This window comes from Columba livia, chromosome 6 (assembly GCF_036013475.1).
Source record: "Columba livia isolate bColLiv1 breed racing homer chromosome 6, bColLiv1.pat.W.v2, whole genome shotgun sequence".
In the NCBI taxonomy this organism is placed as follows: Eukaryota; Metazoa; Chordata; class Aves; order Columbiformes; family Columbidae; genus Columba; species Columba livia.
The window spans coordinates 23,005,162-23,023,004 of NC_088607.1; the positions used below are offsets into that span (position 1 = coordinate 23,005,162).

General features: G+C 39.5%; 1 protein-coding gene across 1 annotated transcript; it reads left to right on the forward strand.

Moving 5' to 3' along the window:
• Positions 1 to 8,061: 8,061 nt before the first annotated feature.
• On the forward strand, positions 8,062 to 17,271 carry PLAU (plasminogen activator, urokinase). The gene is made up of 11 exons (XM_005500072.3): positions 8,062 to 8,197; positions 9,741 to 9,852; positions 10,712 to 10,766; positions 10,944 to 11,048; positions 11,584 to 11,749; positions 12,088 to 12,173; positions 12,316 to 12,505; positions 13,099 to 13,253; positions 14,242 to 14,382; positions 15,033 to 15,181; positions 16,041 to 17,271. Exons 2-11 carry the CDS (start codon positions 9,793 to 9,795, stop codon positions 16,233 to 16,235), a joined length of 1,302 nt encoding a protein of 433 aa, XP_005500129.2. The 5' UTR covers positions 8,062 to 8,197; positions 9,741 to 9,792; the 3' UTR covers positions 16,236 to 17,271.
• Positions 17,272 to 17,843: the final 572 nt, after the last annotated feature.

A 17,843-nucleotide genomic window follows, 5' to 3' on the forward strand; every position in this document is an offset into this window, starting at 1 on the left:
ATCTGCCCTGTAAACGCCTGCCTCTCTCACTGCTTGGGTCCACAGAAACAAGAGACCGTACTCCTGACACCTCTGGAAGAACAACAGGCAGATACACTCCAAAGCCATTTCAAAAAGTCCCAATGAGGGAGGTTTTGCTGTATCTCAATTTGAGATATTTTGGTCAAAACCCACATATATTTCAGAAGAAATAAAATATTGTAATTTCCAACAGTTCTAACCAAAATCACAGAATGGCACATGTGGTCTGTATGGCCGAGAAAAAAAAAGAGACAAAGTATTTCTGCCCTCTGGCAGGAATAGCCTTGGTGGTACTGATGACAGGCCACTATATGTCAGAACCTCCCTTGGGAAGACATTGTGTAGGATGGAAAAAAGGCTTATGTTGCAAACAAAAAGTGTTTCAAAAAGGTTTTTTTCTGTTGTGCTTATCATATACGAGATGGCTCTGTAATCTCACTCTTTTGTTGTTGTTCTTTTTCCTCTTTGGCTATCAATAAAAGCTACAACTGCCACAGACAGGATAGGTGTTAAAGTTCCTGCAGAAGAGCAAGCACAACTTGCTTTAGAGATGTATTTACTTAAACTATCAAGTTCAAATAACAATCAACAAGCAAAGATTAGGGAAAGTAGCACAGTGTCTATACTAGAAATAGGTTACAGGAAGCTAAATAGAAAAAAAAAAAAGAAAAAGGAAGACTGCAGTCAAAACATCCAAAGGAGTGGGAGGGGGAGAAAAGATAAGTACTATTATTAGAGCACCCAAGATATGTGCTATTATTAGAGTACCCAAGCTAATTGTGTTTCCCCTTTCTTCTCAGCACAGTTTCTTTATGAGCTTATCCAGGAAGAATGCTGTTGTTCAACAGCACCCAGGAAGCAACTTATTTTTTTTCTCCTTAAAACTCTTTTTCCTCTGAATTGTTCAACAGCTGTTCACTTGCAAGTCCAGAAAGACTCTGCCTGTCACACTGGGCAGTGCTGCCCTGTGGGATCTCTGCACTCCTGTCTTCCCGCATTTGCTGTGCTTTTCCTTCAGCTGTAAACTACCAGGGGTGTATTTTTTCTTCAGCGATTTTCAGTACTTCATAGAACAGTCCGTGACTAATGTCATTAATGTTATGATGATAGAGTTACTTTTCTGTAGCTTGTATTTATTTAGATAATCAATGCTTTAGAAATGTATGCTGCTGTCCACTATTATGGTACCTGGATATTTACAGTCATAACAATCCTGCATTTGAGGATGGTAGCACAAATCTGTGCCGTAGCTGCAAGAGATCTGCATCTCTGGTGAGCAGCAAGTGATACACTCAGCCCACCCGCTACTCACCGGGCAGACAGGGCTCCCTGTCACTGATCCTGCAGCCCTGACTTCTATCTGAGAGGTGTAAGACCTGCACAACATGCTGTTTTCTCCCTGGAGGCCAAACTACTAAGAGCAGGCATAATTAGTTGTCTCTCCACTAAGACACCTGTTATGATATTAGTGCTGCTTGGCAGGGCAGCCTGTAAAATCACCACTTCCTTCCCTGTTGGTAGGAACTGTCTATGTTAGTTTAGGCATTTATTATCTTCCTTCATGAGTAGGAAAGCCAAAGATGGAGGAGGAATCCTAAATGACCTTCCCAAGCAGCCTCTCACAGATGAGCAGTGCCAATTTTCTCACCTGGGCTGTATTGCATAGGAGGTTAAGGTATGCTGCTTCTCTGGACACATCATCACTGGGCTACAGCACACAGAATTCATCCTCCTGAATTTGCTTTCTTCTTAGTTTTTAGCAATCTTTTTTCAGAATCCTGCCAACTGGCATGCTCTCAGTTTCTTGGTTTCCTGTGGAATGTGAATCTGATTGACTGACGCACTGCAAAATAGTAGTCCAAGCCAGCTATTTCTGTAAATTTCCAATGACAGATTTCAATGTGCTATTGCAGATCAGTCAGTGGCAGGCAGACACAGGATTCCTTTGAAAAATATCCTACTTCAGAACTTAAGATCACTGAAAGATGCACAGCTTTATCCCTAAAAAGCTCTGTATTTGCTTTCTGCCTTCTAGCTTTAGACACTGCGGTCTTCTTTTCTGGGTTTCCCCCAATGCTACCAGCAACTAGAAGCTAAAGACAGGCCTAGACCTAAACACAAACACAATTTTAGGCTATTAGGGTCTGGACACAACATTTGTAGCTCAGACTAATCTTTTTTTTTTTAGATTTTAGCGGTCTCGACTGAGTAATTTCAACAAACATCAAAGAGATTGGTGATTTTCATAATCAATGGATTTTCATAAATGCTAAATGAGATACAAAACAAGGTTTAAAAACAGGTGCACGTTAAGCTGATGAAGAAAACCTCAGATGTGATCATTGCTGTTCAAAATAATATCCGTATCCGGACAGCTCATTGAAACAACAAAACATTGTATACAAAAAAAAGAACATTCGTCAAGTAACTGCTTTCTACGCATGAATGAAATGGGTCCAGTGACAGGGGATTTCACAGGTGCTCAAGACGCTCAGCCTGTACCCAGAGTCAACTTCTCGCCCCGTCGCTTTGAAGAATGCAGCTGGAGTATCCAACAAAACTGTGCTTGAGAGGCATTATATTGCTTTAAAGATTCAACCACATCCTTTCCTAATGTAATAAAACAGCTGAGCCAACAGCACTTCGTTTCTTGTTGTGACTGAAGCAAGTTTGCAAGTTTTTTATTATACTGGCTTAGTTCAGAGATAAAGGCTGGCTACTCTTGCTGTTTGCAAAGCAACAAGCAGTGTCAACACACTTCCAGAGAGAGCCCAGTGGCCCTCAACTGATACACTCTGCTACATCTACGCATACAGATAAGAGAGAATCTGTAGGCAGCAAGGAAAAGGAACGAAATTTTAAATAAACAAAGAAACCTGAGTAGCTGAATTATACCTAAAGGAAATGAGCTCACCATTTGCTTCAGATTCCAACCACAAACAACTGACAAGTAATCAAGAGTCATTAAAGTACAAGAATTATGAATCACATTCAACTTAAAATCAGCTACTCTGGAAATTCCTGGGACTCATGCAAGCTGTAAATTGAGAGAATAAGATTAAAAAGAGTGAGCTGTATATTTTTAACTTTACAAATGATGATAACGTAACATTAGAAATCTATTGATTTACATTTAAAAATCTATTGGTTTATTCAGACATACCTGTTATTATCTCAAGAGCTAGAAGTAAACTGATTTAAAATATTAAGTTGGCTAATATCAAAGTGAGAATACAAATGTTTTATTGTAAAAGTGCTCATGTTTTTAAAGGTGAAGCTAGACTATTCTAAAGCAAATTAATACTGGAAAAAAATTCCCTTAAACTCGTAAAACATTTTATGACTGACTTGAAATCCTTTCTGCCATAATCCAAAATTCACAGAAACCCGATACTATTTGATTTTGAAGCCACATTCCAACACGCAAAGCTGTTGTAAATATAGCTATATCCTTTACATTCTATACCAATAGCTGGGGCTACTTAATTCAGTGACAAGCTATTACCTTTAAAAAAAATCCAAACAAAAAAAACAACCAACCAAACACACACACACAAAAAACAAAAAACAAACCCCACACACCAAACAAACAAAAAAGCAACAAAAAACACACCCACCAAACTGTTATCCTTACAGAGATGACAAGTCATGTCAAAAGGATCTAGGTGTTTTCTTAGCTTTTGTATTCTTAATCACTAACTAAATACTGAGTGTAAGACTTAACCTCACTCTTTTATATGAGGTGACAGAGATTCAGGTACAGGTAACTGCTCATAGGCAAATTTAGACCTATTCTTTCTTAACATACCATGAGTAGCAAGTACTTGCAAATGATTTTTCTGTTTAATTGGAAGCCATGTTGCCTAAATAAATATAACTGTGGTATTATTGATATATGATACAAACCAGAACATGTTCCACACAACCACCAGACTTAAGGAATCATAAAGCCTCAGGCGTATCTGAGCCCTGAGTCTAGAAGTGCCTTGAGCAGAAGGGGCTGCTGCTCCTGCACTGAGCCCCACTCCCTTCAGCAGGGGCTTGCAGAAGTGCCTGCTCACAGAGACAGGATTTCAGGATTGGGGCACATTTCTTAGCATGGCTGTAATTTTAAGTGTGTGCAGATTCCTATTAGGCTAATGAGTGTCCCTGACTAAGAAAACCAGTGTGGAATGACAAGATGCCACAGTAAGGGAATTTTTTCACAATCAAACAGTACTTCTGTGGCAGTTCTTTTTACTAATATTTACAGGGTTACTTAACTATCCATGAATTCTGTTCTTTTGGGGTTTACTCATGGACCATCACAACCAATGTATGTCGGACAGTATTCTCTTTAGTTTTAATATTTTATCATCAGCTATGAAAACGAACACTGGAATTAATAATACCTCCATCTCAGCAACTTCCGCAAAACAAGGCAAACCTCACTATCTCTTTCAGCACACCACCACAAGATAAAAACCCCATATTTCTTTAAAAGGGTCAGTGTCTTCATCTAGTTGGAATGGAATGTTATCTTTTCTAAATTTACTAAGTCAGGCTAGGCGATTAGTCTGCAACATTCAAGTTACTTCAACTATAAATTAAAAGAATCAGCAACATATTTATCTGTAACTAAAAACTAAATCGCAGAATCACAGTAAACCAAGACCTGCCTGACCACGGGTCTCATCCTACTTGCTCTCCAGGGTTGGATCCACTGCATACGAACTCTGTTTGAGAGAAGTACTATATGACTGCAAGGGGTTCACACACTTGGATCACAGGAGCATCTCATAATAGGTATATATATTTTCTTTAGCCTGTGTTATAATCCAGGTACAGACAAGAGAAATATATAAAGCCCTATTATTAACAGCCCTGACTATGTAAATGAATTATTGTACATTTTGTGAATTGATTCTCCTTGTTTAGACACTGTACTCCTACTAACCAAGTAAACTGTCTTTGGCACAATAACCCATACCACTTCCTGTAGCACCTTCTCTTCTTCAGAAGTCTTCCCCCATACCAACCTGCCCACACCTCTGCCAAATTCAGGTAAGAGACCAAAGTGATGAAACCACAGACACATGTAAGGAAAAAGAATTAAGCAGGGAAAAGCAGGAAGTGGCTTTCAAAATACAAAACTTGTTCATGGTTCTGCACAAGTTTCTCTCTTAAGGCCAGTGGCTTGTCATTAATCAGTATCTACTGGGCAAACAGATTTTACAGAGAATCTTTCAGTAGGCATTTCATTTTGTTCACTGTTCTTGCCAGACTACTTTGATTTTGAGTTATAAAGACCTTCTTTTCTTCTGTCCTATCACAATCTTATTCTGGAGAGATAATATAGCTTGTAACAGGGCCCTTCTAAACTCTCAAGACATGTAGTAATGAACAAATCCCTACCCTGAAGATACCAAAAGTCCCTTGGTAGCAGAACTGGTCCTATTTCACCCCTCCTACCTCCTGGCCCTGTGCATTTCCCACCTGTACAGGCAGATCCAGCTTTGAGGGCAGGTGGAGGTCTTGCCAGAACTGCCAGGCTACAGATTTTCCAAGGTCTCTGCCTTAAGACAGGACAAATTACAAGGGTCCAAGGGTTCATTTCAGCTGCAGGCTCACTTCAGATCTTGTTGTGCCAACCATTGGCCAGCTCAGTGAACTCAGGCACTGGAAATTATCTCATCCATTTCTGCTTCCCTAAGAGTCACTTAATACTCACAGAGACCATGCAGCCCTGTTTGCTGTGAGATTACTTGCAGTAGCAAAGCAAACTCATTTGCAGCTAGCTTGGATATCTCCCTGCTAAACCACGGTTTCAGTTCAGTCATTCAAATATAATTAACCCACCTATCTAGGTGCAAATATTTAGACCAAAGGAATTTGATGGAACTAAAGCTGTACTGCAAACATGGCAAAGTTTCTGATCACTGTTACCAGACCCATTTAAACAAAGCAACAAAGCCCGGGTCAGTTCTCCTGGTGGCCTTTTAGGTATATTTCATCATTGAGAATAAAATAATACAGTGTTTTAGTAAAACCTAAGTATATGACAAATAGTAGAAAAAGTGAGGTTTGAATCTTGCTGTATGTTTTGCCAGGGTGAAGGCAACAAAATTTGTTGGCTCTTGCACCTGGGAAACAAGTATGAATCTTCAGGTTTTAGGGAGAAAATGAGGAACAGGTGCCACTTACACAGATTGATCAGAGGTTCAGGGAGAAGGTAATTGCTCACATTTCTATGGCACTTCTCAGGGACCAATAAATGTGAAAGAGGACACCTAGATGCTCTAAGGTTGACACTTGTTCCAGAAAGAGAGTTTGAGAAAGCCACCCAGGCCTAGTACCTCTTCCTTGGGAGTGTGGAGGAGAAAGGAGAGGACCTGCCCAGCCCCAAGGACCTCTCTTCTTCCTGGCACCTTGTCCCTTCCCTGCTCTCCCTGCTGAATCAAACCATGACCCATTTCTTCATTTTTTATCTGTAAGGTTGGTGTATTAAAATTCTTTATGTGAGTAAATTATTCAAACTGCTTTTAAAAATTGAGATTATTTCCATTCCACCCCACAGAATCTATTCCCTAGGATAAATTTACTCCACAGCCACTCATCTGAAGTGAAGAACCTTCTATAGGGATTCTACCATGATATTTTCTGTCCTGTTTCTTAAAGGATCTAACTGCTTGTGATGTTGATATATTCAGTCACCACAGAGAGTGAGAAAAATGAATCTCCTGAAATTTAGAAAGATTTGTTCCTTACCTATGTTCATTTTTGGTCTTCCAGCTGAACCATTTCTCTTGACTCAGCTCATGACATTCAGTGAAGTGAATTTAGCATACTTTTGGCAGATGTGAGGTCTGTTCTGACATGAGCTTGAAGATCTGAACAGAAAGAAATAGAGAACGTAAGTGGCCAAAGTACCCAAATAAAGGTATGGTTATATCACAGACTTTGCACAAATAGATGGTGGGAAGGAAAGAAGAAAGCTAAACCATACTCATACCAGTGAATTTAGATGTCAAATGCAGAAGGGTGGTCTCCTTAAGCTCTGAATTTCCATTTATGAAAACATTCCTCTTGAGGGAAACTCGGATTACCCCTTGCTCTGATGTGGCCTCTGAAGAAACTGCTCCTCATCAGCCACACATGCTACGGAGACTTGCTTCAGCTTAGTCACCTGCACTACCTGAAGCTAAACCCCATGAATGTACCCACAAATACTGTGTGCTGGTTTGCTGTTATTCACTGCATTGCTACCATATCACAGCATAATGTGAAAAATCACATTTGACTGGACTAGCAAAGCCTATCTCTTTCGCTGGGCCTGCATTCTTAGATAGACGTCTGTCGGTTCACATCTCCGTCCATATCTTACAAAACAACCCCACTTTTAATATCTCTTCAGAAAATAGAAATTATGGGGAAACCATGAACAATTTCTCGGGAACAGCAGAGTGAGGGAGCTGAAAGTAGCTTTGCAGAAAGTTATTTTCACCCCTGCTGTGAGCCCTGTGTCCTAACAGATTCCAGCTGGCATGAGGAATGCACCCTGCTTGCCGCAAATGCCCTGCGTTTCAGCCGGAGGCAGCTCTCTGAAAACACACTCAGTGCCTCAAGCGTACACTCTGGCCCAATACCCCCTCCCAGTGGGCTGTGTTTAACCCACACCTGAATCAATTTAATCCTCTATTAATTACCAAGTCATTTGTGCTTCTCACAGTATAGTTATCACCATATGAATAAAATACACCATGCTTGTTCGTATCTCTAGGCATGTTTCAACACAAGCCATCCTCCTCATAGCTGTCACTCACATTTCTCTTTTGTTTCTCTAAATGCCCCTAAGTTGCTAACAGCCGCGGGGAAGCCCAGGAGCCCATTACAGAAATTTAACCCTGAATCCAGTTGTTTGTTCTCCCTGACCGTAACCCCCCACATCCCCCGAAACTAAAAAGCATTTAAAATTCCCCTCTTGAGTCACTTCATCAACTTTCGTCTGCAGCAAGGTAAACGCCGAGGCATCCGCAGGTCCCGCGGGGGAGGCGGCGGGCGGGCGGCCCCGCCCCGGGGCGGCAGCAGCCCGAGCACCGCCCCGGCTCGGCCTTTATAGCGTCCGTCCCGCAGTGGGGCCGCTGCCGCTCTGCGCCCGCCCGGCACTGACAGGGACCGCGGGGCTCCTGCGCTGCTGGTAAGTGCGATGCTTTAAAACCGACTCGTGATTTAAGGACACAACTCCCGGGTACGAATCGAACAGAATTAAGGGATTGCTCTTTAAATTAAAAAGAAAAATGTATAAAAATCTCCTATAATGTAGTGTTTCAGCAGAGGGGAGGATCTGTTCTACAAGGTACAGTATATCATAATGTTAACATAAAATCAGCAGTACTGCTATTTGTGCTGCTAAGCTTTGAAACTAATTATGGTAACAAATGACAAATTACTTGCGTAGATGCCAAGTATCCTAAAAATAATTATCTTAATACAAAAAATGCTTGAGGGAAAATATATCTGCAGAAATCTCAGCTGAATCTGAAAACCGTGTGTGTCCCAAGTACCTGAGGCAGGATTTGCTTTTTTGCATTACTAAACATGCTTGTAAGCAAAGGGTGCATCTGCATCAGCGTTTTGGTTTAGTTCATGTCAGGTTTTATTTTAAATGAATCTACTGATGGTCTTTATTTCTCATGTTCTTGTTCACACCACTGAGCGGCTCTAGAGAACTTGCACTGTGTTTCTGAATAAAAGTGAACTAGAAGATGTACTCCAAATACCAGCAGGCATTCAGTCTGCAGGACCAAACTCGAACTAATCCAATGAAAAAACCTCTGAAGCAGAGACACTGTGGAGCAGGTCTTCAGCACCAAATCAGTTCTGCACAGCCTCTCCTACTGCATTGCACTGCTTGCCAATATAGATATAACTAGAATTCCCACAGAATCCTTTAAAAATCAATTCCTGTTTTCTAGCACTGAGGACACTTTAAAAAAAAAAAATCCCATTACTTGCATTAAAATAAAAAAGAAAAAAAGGCCTACGGGTACATAATAGCAATCTTCCCACATTGTTGTTACAAGCTAGTTGTTTTTTAACAGCCAATCTTGGGAAGATTGCTGTACATGCTTGGCTCCAAGAGCTAGCTGCAGATAAGAAATTAAGACAGAATATGTTTTAAGCCTCTCTAATACTGTAAATATGTGAGGTAACATCAAGACCAGACTTTGAAGAGTTCACAGTGGCCAGAGGCACTCAGTGAGGTAGCCAGGCTCATGTAGGTACCTAACATCAACAAGATGCAGTCAGCAACTACAGATATAATGAAAAAGGAGCTTTCCCTTTCATACCCTAAATGCGAGTGTTCAGTGCTTTTGTTGCAAGGTAGTAATAATCAGTTAAATAGGTACAAACAGCTGGACAGCAAATAAATCCATCTGCCAATTTCTGTGTTAGCCCATGCTGTAGAAACTAAACATGGATTTTTCTAATTTCTCTTTCTCTGCTTCATTTAAACTCAAAAAAATTGTGGTTGTACTGCTGAATGTACTAAAAAGCATCAAACAATAACCTGTAATTTAATATGTGGAAATAATTAGAAGATATTCCACAGCAAGTTAATGCATAGTTCTTCTGTCAATTGTGTTGTGACTTATTCTGAAACCAATAGAAGGCAACAGAATGAAGAAAGCTGACACTGAAAACTACAACATGACACTAAGTTCCTCTTTTATTTTCAGAATCAAAACAATTCAGATAGAAGAGGAACAAAGTAAGAAGTTAACTAACAATATGAAGTTACTCATCTTCCTCGCAGTAACCCTGGGCACGCTTGTCACGGGACTGGATTCTGTAAGTTTTGAAATAAATGGTGGGGGGGTTCACTTAGATCCACTTCTGGTTTTGATTATACTTCTGCTTTGAACAGTGTGGTAGGCTTTTGACTTGAATTCTCCTTTTTGCCGCCTTTGCACGTACATATATGTATGCTGCACATATACCTCCAAAAAACACGGTTTTGAACCCTTTGTTTTTTCTTCTGATTGTGCTCCATCCTAAAATGTCTGCTGGCCTTCAAATAGTGAAGGCAACATGCAATAACCAAGAAATCTAGCCTTTTCTGATTTTTTTGGTTTTTTTTCTTAATGCAGTTTAGACCTGGACACTGAGTACCAAGAGCTCACTCGTCTTTCATGGAGGTTGATATTGGGCCTTAACTAAATTTTGACTTCCTGTACTTGAAAGTGTGGTGCTAAAAAAGGAGGAACAGATATCAATTTGAATCTTTTTGAGTATCAACTTGTATGATTGTTTATCTATCAGCAGAGCCACTCACCAACATTAGGGAATTGTTACCATTACTTGTCTTAACTCAGGCAAGACCACTTGACCTCTGGGAAAAGTGTACTAAAAACCTAATCTTACTTAATTCAATGGAGAAAGAAATATCCAGCCATGGTGGTGGTTTTTGTTTGGGTTTTTGGTTTGTTTGTTTGGTGTTTTTTTTGTCCTTCCCCATTCTGCTTTGCTCAAGTAGAGTTCCACTCTTCATTCACATCCAGATTCAACAGAGCAGGTTCAGCTAGTAACTGCATGCAAAAACCTAAACTGTTGAATGGATGCAGCAGGGAACAGAGATTGGGCCTGTAAAAGACAATCAAGCCACATAACAGAAACTGTTGCCTTAAAATCCTTTTCTCTTTTCCTTTAGGTTTATAGCAAGAAGCACTACAGGCTGCCATATAAACACAGATCAGATCACAAGGGTAAATATCTGCTTGTTCTACTTGAACCTAAAGAGAGCTTATTATCCTGCAATTACATCTTCGATTAAGAAGGAAGATTCTTAATTATATTTAAACACCTAAAACTTAGTTTGCAACTATGTTTCACTTCATCATGCAAATGTTTTGCCTCTAATTAGTGATGTCTCTTAATTTCAGAATGCCATTGTTTGAATGGAGGAACCTGCATCACCTACTACCTCTTTAGCAGAATTAATCGTTGCATATGCCCAGACAGATACTTTGGAATTCACTGTGAACTAGGTGGAGTATCTATCTTCCTTAATATTAACTAAATTGATCAAAAGTTCTAAAAAGACTGGCAAATCATGAATATTAAATGGCAAGTGAAGTATTACCCATAAACACATGACTGATTATCCTTTAGCACTTTGTGCTAACAGACCAAGTAAGGAGAAATAACTAAATATTGGTGCAAAACCCAGGATCTCTAAGTTTTGTCTACCTCACAAATGTTTTATTTTGGGGTGAAAAAAGTGAACTTGACTGGCAATGTCCAGAAGCAGAAGAAGAACTTATTATATTGTGAAGTACACTTAAATGATTAAAGAAGCAACAGCAACATGTGTGCTTTAAAATAGAAGATATTTGGTGCTTGAAATTCATATAGAACAAATTTTATATAAAAATAATGTATAATCAGTCCACATTTCGCATAATCTGTTTTCAAGTGTAATGCATGAATTTTTTTCTCATTAGAAGGATCCATACAGATTATTTCTGTCTCAGAACAATCATAAATGAGAACATGCTGCTAACAAAATATTCATTTTCTCAGACGCTGACAGCACATGCTATACTGACAATGGGGAGAACTACAGAGGAATGGCTACAGAAGACGAGTGTCTGCCATGGGACCTTCCCTCAGTAATCAGGAGGGGTCGTTACCATGCTGACTTGAAGAATGCTTTGCAGCTTGGACTGGGCAAACACAGCTACTGCAGGTAAGAAAAGCATCACTCTTCCCAGGGTGACTTCTATTGCCACAGCCCCAGAAGTGCCTTAAGCACTGGCACATGTTTGAAAAACAACAAAATACTAGAAGTGAATTTTGACTGAAAATATTTGGAATGTGACTCTTTGAAGTGTTAGAGTTCTCACCACTGAAGCTGACTGTACTGCAAAATTCCCAGTATGCAACAGTAATAGTCATTTATCAATTATTTTCTCTGACATATCTTGCAACAGGACACTTTTGGCCTTTTCAGGAGAGGTAGAATTCTAAGATACTATCATGTTTTTAAACTGTATTTATGAAAAGAACATTTCCTTTATCTTCTAGAAACCCAAATGGAAGGAGCAGGCCCTGGTGTTACACCAAAAAGGGATTCACCATTCAAGAAACACCCTGCAACATAGAGAAGTGTGGTAAGTAACAGCAGTTTAAGGACAATAGCAGGGTGTTTTTGTTTTGGTGTGTGTTGTTTTGTTTTTGTTTGGGTTTTTTTTTAGTAGCACAAGGTTGGTGCTTAGCTGTAAGAAAATCTGAACAAAATGTCTCCTTTCATAGGGCGTGAATGTGGTCAAAGGAGCATCAGCAAGTACTTCAAGATTGTTGGTGGAAGCCAGGCAGAGGTTGAGTCTCAGCCTTGGGTAGCTGGCATCTTCCAAAACATAAGGGGTGTTGACCATTTTCTGTGTGGTGGCAGCCTCATCGACCCTTGCTGGGTGCTCACTGCAGCACACTGTTTTCAAACTGCGTAAGTTTAGTTCCACATCCTTCTTATTTACAGCTTTCTTCAACTGATTTCTTTGCATGATGCTTGCTGAGCAACCCTCAAAATGTACCATAGTAAGAATGCTCTTTTGAGCAAAACAAGAAAAGCAGCCATAAACATGGCTTGGACTCCTCTGGGAGTCCCAGTCTGGCAGAATGAGCTAGCAAAATGTAAACTATTTGCTGGATTATACAATTTAAACAATTTTAGCCTGAATTGGAGCCAAGCTTTCATTTTACGTTAGGTGTTTCCAAAACTTCAAAGTTGTACTGAAAGGTGATGAACTGTTAAGCAATACATTTGTGGGTGTTTTTTGTTGTTTTTCCTGTGGAAAGCTGATCCTGCTGGCATCCTGCAGAGGATTCTTATAGTCAACACCTGGCCTGAACCTCTATCTTAAGCCCTTCAAATCGAAAATCAGGATGCTTTCCTTTAGATCAATTTTCAAAGCTAAACTTAGCTTTTTCTTGTCAGCATTAATGTAAACACACAAAAAAAATACCTGGGACTGGATCTGAACTGTTGACTTCACTCAGACACCAGTAGTCTTCATTAAACTCTTTACTCTCATTCAGGTCAAAAAACCCACACAACAAATCTGTCTACAAAGTCTTCCTTGGCAAGTCCAGACTGAATGAGACTGATGATAAAGAACAAGAATTCATGGTTGATAACATCATCTCTCACCCTGACTTCACAGATAACACAGGTGGCAATGAGAATGATATTGGTAAGTGTCATCTTAATGTGAACTGTTAAAACACTGAGGATAGCTGAAGGCTATGTAATCGTGGCATACATCTAAAACAAGTAGAATCGGAGATAAGCTGAAGTGCAACAGCAACTAGGTGCTTCTGAGAATTAGGCCTGTGCTGAGCTTGTGTAAATTTGGTTTGTGGCATGTCAGATACATTACCTGGTATACAGTCAATTGTAAGCCTGTCTTACCTCTAGACCTGTATAAGGCATGGCTTTCCCATAAGCACTGGTGACAGTGTCCCATTTCTACCATATTATTCTATGCCTACAGAGATCACATTGAATGTTTAGTAAATGATGAAAAAAATGCATGTGCACTGCTTTTCATCATATAGTATGAGAATGCCATATCAAGTACTGCATTAGCCAAAGGTTATCCTGAATTAGTCCAGACTTTTATAAGTCTCTCTGTTTTTCACAACCCTATCCCTAAACCAGTCAAGTCAGAGATGGGTATTAACAACTTGCACAGAACAAACTTGCCACTCTTGCACTTGGCAATTAGAACTCAACTATGCCTTCCAGATGACTTCCACTAAGGAAAAAGACTCAAAGAATAGCTTCACAAGCTCTTTTGGTGAGAAGTACAGCATAAACTGCCCTCTCTTCAGCAGGGCAGCTGGTGCCACCCTCTACAGCCAGTCAGGAAGCTGAGGTTTTAAAACATCTGAAGATACACTTGCAGAAGAATCTTCCCTGAGCTATCAGCCCCTATCCTTCCAGGACGAAAGTTCAAGTTGGAACGTTTGCCAGTCTTAGTGCTGAGAAATTGATTTTGTTGTTACTAACTAATGATCTAATGTCATTCCAAAAGCAATGAGAGGAACCATGTGTAACCAGAACTAAACGTAATTGCAACTATTATCATTAACTGTAACTGCTCCTATTGTTAGAGAACTTGAGGGGGAAAAAAACCTGCTTTACAAATCTAATTGTTTCTTCTCTGACTTGTTTCTCAGCTTTGATACGGATAAGAACAAATTCTGGACAGTGTGCAGAAGAATCCAAATACGTCAACACAGTCTGCTTGCCAGAGAAGAACCTTTACTTACGAGACAATACCCGGTGTGAAATATCTGGCTATGGAAAACAAGATTATTGTAAGTGAATGACATCTCATTCCAAAGCTGTACTTTCACTATGTGGGAAGGGGATGTATTTTTATACCATAATCTGCAAAAGATTAAAAAAAAAAAAATAATCAATTTCTATTATTTCATGTACTCCATGTGTCTGTCAAAGACAATCTTTGTTGTCATCTCTAGTTGTCCATGGCAGTTCTAAACTGATGCTTCTCACATTTGGGAGCCATACAAAGTAAGCAAAGGTGTAAAACATGGCAACTTTTTCATTCCTGATGTGGTGAGAAGTAGAAGAAATTAAAGCTGTGTTGGAGGATTAAAAGAGGATTGTATTTGTGCAGAATTTCTTTCAAGAAATACCAAATTCTTTCTCTTTAAAAACCAAACTATAAAGTTTGCATTTGAAACACTTGTTTTTCACTTTAAAACTATTTATTAACAGTAAAAGTAAGGCAATACTGCATAAGTGGGTAATAAGAGCCTCAAATCAGAACTGGAATAGTTATGCTAATTTCTTTCAAGTCCTGAAAGTGTGTGTTATGGGATTGGGTTTGGTTTGAGTGTTGTTGTGTTGTTATTTGTTTTGGTGTTGTGTGTGGGGGTTTTTTTGTTTGGTTTTTGTTTTTGTCTTGAATGGTGGAAATAGTTAAATGCTGTTTTGTTTGCAGATGACATCTACTATGCTCAAAGACTAATGTCAGCCACCGTAAACTTAATATCACAGACAAAATGCAAATATGAATATTATGATAATATCAGAGTTACTGACAACATGGTCTGTGCTGGAGATCCTACATGGATGACTGATGCATGCAAGGTAAAACTGATTTGTTTTATCTTCTAAATAATTTTAAATATATGTACACTATATGGATCAGCTGGTGGCATCTTGTAATTCTACTGCTCAGAAGAGTTTCTCTTCACGTAGCAGGAATTCAGCACATTTAATGGAGCTGGCCCATAGTGTGACCAAACATATGGAAGAGGGTTGGGACATAGAATTAGGTGTTGTTCCCTCCAGACCCTTCTTTGGAGGTGTAAGAAGTGCAGTATCTTAGCCATTATTATTCTTCGACACCTTATCTACAATCTATTCAAGCAATGGCTGGTAGATATGCATCAGAGGAATATGGCAGCTACTCCAGTCTCCGCTTGCACTTTCTAAACATTAAATGTAGCTCCGCAAAGGGATAAAAGGTGAATTATGGGGTGACACTGATTCTACAGATTCCTCAAAATTATATTTACTTCCCTGTACACTTGACTGGGCAGAGTGGCCACATGAGCCAAAAGAACAAGTGTCATCCTTAAGTGTGAAAGTCCCTTATGGAGAGTGAGACAGTTGATTCTGTGATGAAGAATTGGGCATGCTGGCTTTGACCTTTTATCACTATCTCAATATCTGTGATTATAAACTTAGGATGGAAGTGTGCAAGGTAACTATTCTCTCTGTGCCCTGCTGGGGGGAACTAGAGAATTCCACACCTTACAGACTGTGTTCAAGTCACAGCAGATATTGAGCTTTCTGTTCCATCTATGTGGTGTTTTCAAAAATCAAAACTTTAGCTCGTAGGTGTTTACGCTTGTTTTGGTATAGAGCAGCAATAATCACAGGCTCCCTGTTACAGAGGCTCCATCTGCAGAAAATGGCCTAATATGTTCTCCTTCTGTTGCAGGGAGATTCCGGTGGCCCGATGGTCTGTGAGCACAACGGCAGGATGACGCTTTATGGGATTGTTAGCTGGGGAGACGGCTGTGCAAAGGAAAACAAGCCTGGCGTTTACACCAGAGTTACTCAATACCTTAACTGGATTGACTCCAGTATGAATGCAATCAGCACCAAGAGTCGTTTTCTTCCTGAACCAAAGTGACTTTTTTTCTACATCTGGAAACAAATGAATAAGATTAAGCCTATACTGGTAACAGGATACTAAAGTCCTGAATATCATGAGAGGCTTTCCCTTTAAATGTGTGTGTAGTCTGCCACTCACATCGGTGTTCCTGAGGCAGAGAGATGGTTGATATATTATCTTACTACTCTGAATTAACATGAAAACCACTCAGTGGGAAGCTAAAATATTTAATATTTAAATGAGTATTCCCATGCACAATACTATACATATCAAGTTATCTGTCTACTTCATTGAAGAACCAGCATTTGGTCTGGAAGCATTGGTGAAGTTTTAACTTATTTAACTCAAGTATTCATTTTATACGTGGCCTGAGTCTAAAATCTTAATATTATTCTGTGTGATGAGTGAAGACCCAAGTTCTAGAAATCTAACCCACTAAAACCAGTACTGAGAAGGGTGATCAGGCTTTGAATCAGAAAGTAAAAGGAACTGCATCAGCATTATTGTTGCTGAAGAGTGAAGAAGGACCAAAGTCTACTTAGTGTACTTAGACTAAGGGGACTCTTGGTGTAGACCCAACCTACAGTAAAATCTGAAAGATGGCACCTGTAGCTGTGTCAGCACTACAAACTCTTAATGTATTCCACTTAAGAACTGTGCTGCAAGAAGGGAAATTGGAAGCCTGACTGGACTTCCAGATCACACGCGAAGGTGCCTGCAGAGTTCCCCTGAGAATTCTGATTATGCAACCTCTTTACATATATGTACGCACCCAGGAGAGGATTTAAGGACTTGGCACTCATTGAACGCTGCAGATGTCAGAAGTCAGACCTTTATTTCAATTCATTTAACTGATATTATATGGAAACTACTTAGTTTTTCCCAAGACTTATGCTGGCTTTATTTTTAAACTTGCCTCTTTTTTTTTTTTTTGTTACAGATTTGAATTATTTGTATGAGGGCTGGAACCTCAATCTTTATTTATTTTTACTATGTTTAACTTATTTTTTTTATTATTAATGTTAAAAAAATAATTAAAAACCTCTTATTCTTATGTGTCTGTCTCTCCTCTCTTGAAAGGTGAAGGGTACAATTCAAAGAGAACTGCTATTATTAAGTTTTAATCTAAACTGTGAAGTTTCTTGGTAAAACATACGTGTTTGAAATAGATGTTTGCACTTCCTGTTTACTAGCAAAACATAGAGCATAGGATGAAGGAAGTGCTGAGAATCCACTATCCACGCTGCAGGTGCTTCAGGACTCCCATCTAGACCCATAGACTTGCCATTCCCAAGTGGCTGTGGAATAACAGGTGAACCTGCAAAGCCAAACCATCCTCCTTGGGTTTACCATAAGGGAATACAGTTCTCATACTCCAGAGCTGCTCTGCAGTAAAATCCAAATCGCTTGGTAGAGGGAATCAAGAGATAGGTATCAAAAGTTCACTCATTAACTAAAATGCTAAAGAATGTGGAAGAATGCAAAGCAACACCATCATAGAAAGATCCTAAAAGGAAAGTGATAGTTTCAGCTTCCCTCAGTACTTCTTTGTGGACACTAATTTTTGAAAAGAAGCTTTTGCAGTTGACATCAAGTACTACTAAGCAAAAGTTCAGTTAGTAGAAA

Excerpts from the sequence above, each read along its gene's own strand:
- PLAU (XM_005500072.3), top strand. The coding sequence starts at position 9,793 with ATGAAGTTACTCATCTTCCTCGCAGTAACCCTGGGCACGCTTGTCACG. Across the intron at positions 9,853-10,711 it reads TTGTCACGGGACTGGATTCT|GTTTATAGCAAGAAGCACTA; the intron begins GTAAGTTTTGAA and ends CTTTTCCTTTAG. Across the intron at positions 11,750-12,087 it reads GGCAAACACAGCTACTGCAG|AAACCCAAATGGAAGGAGCA; the intron begins GTAAGAAAAGCA and ends TTTATCTTCTAG.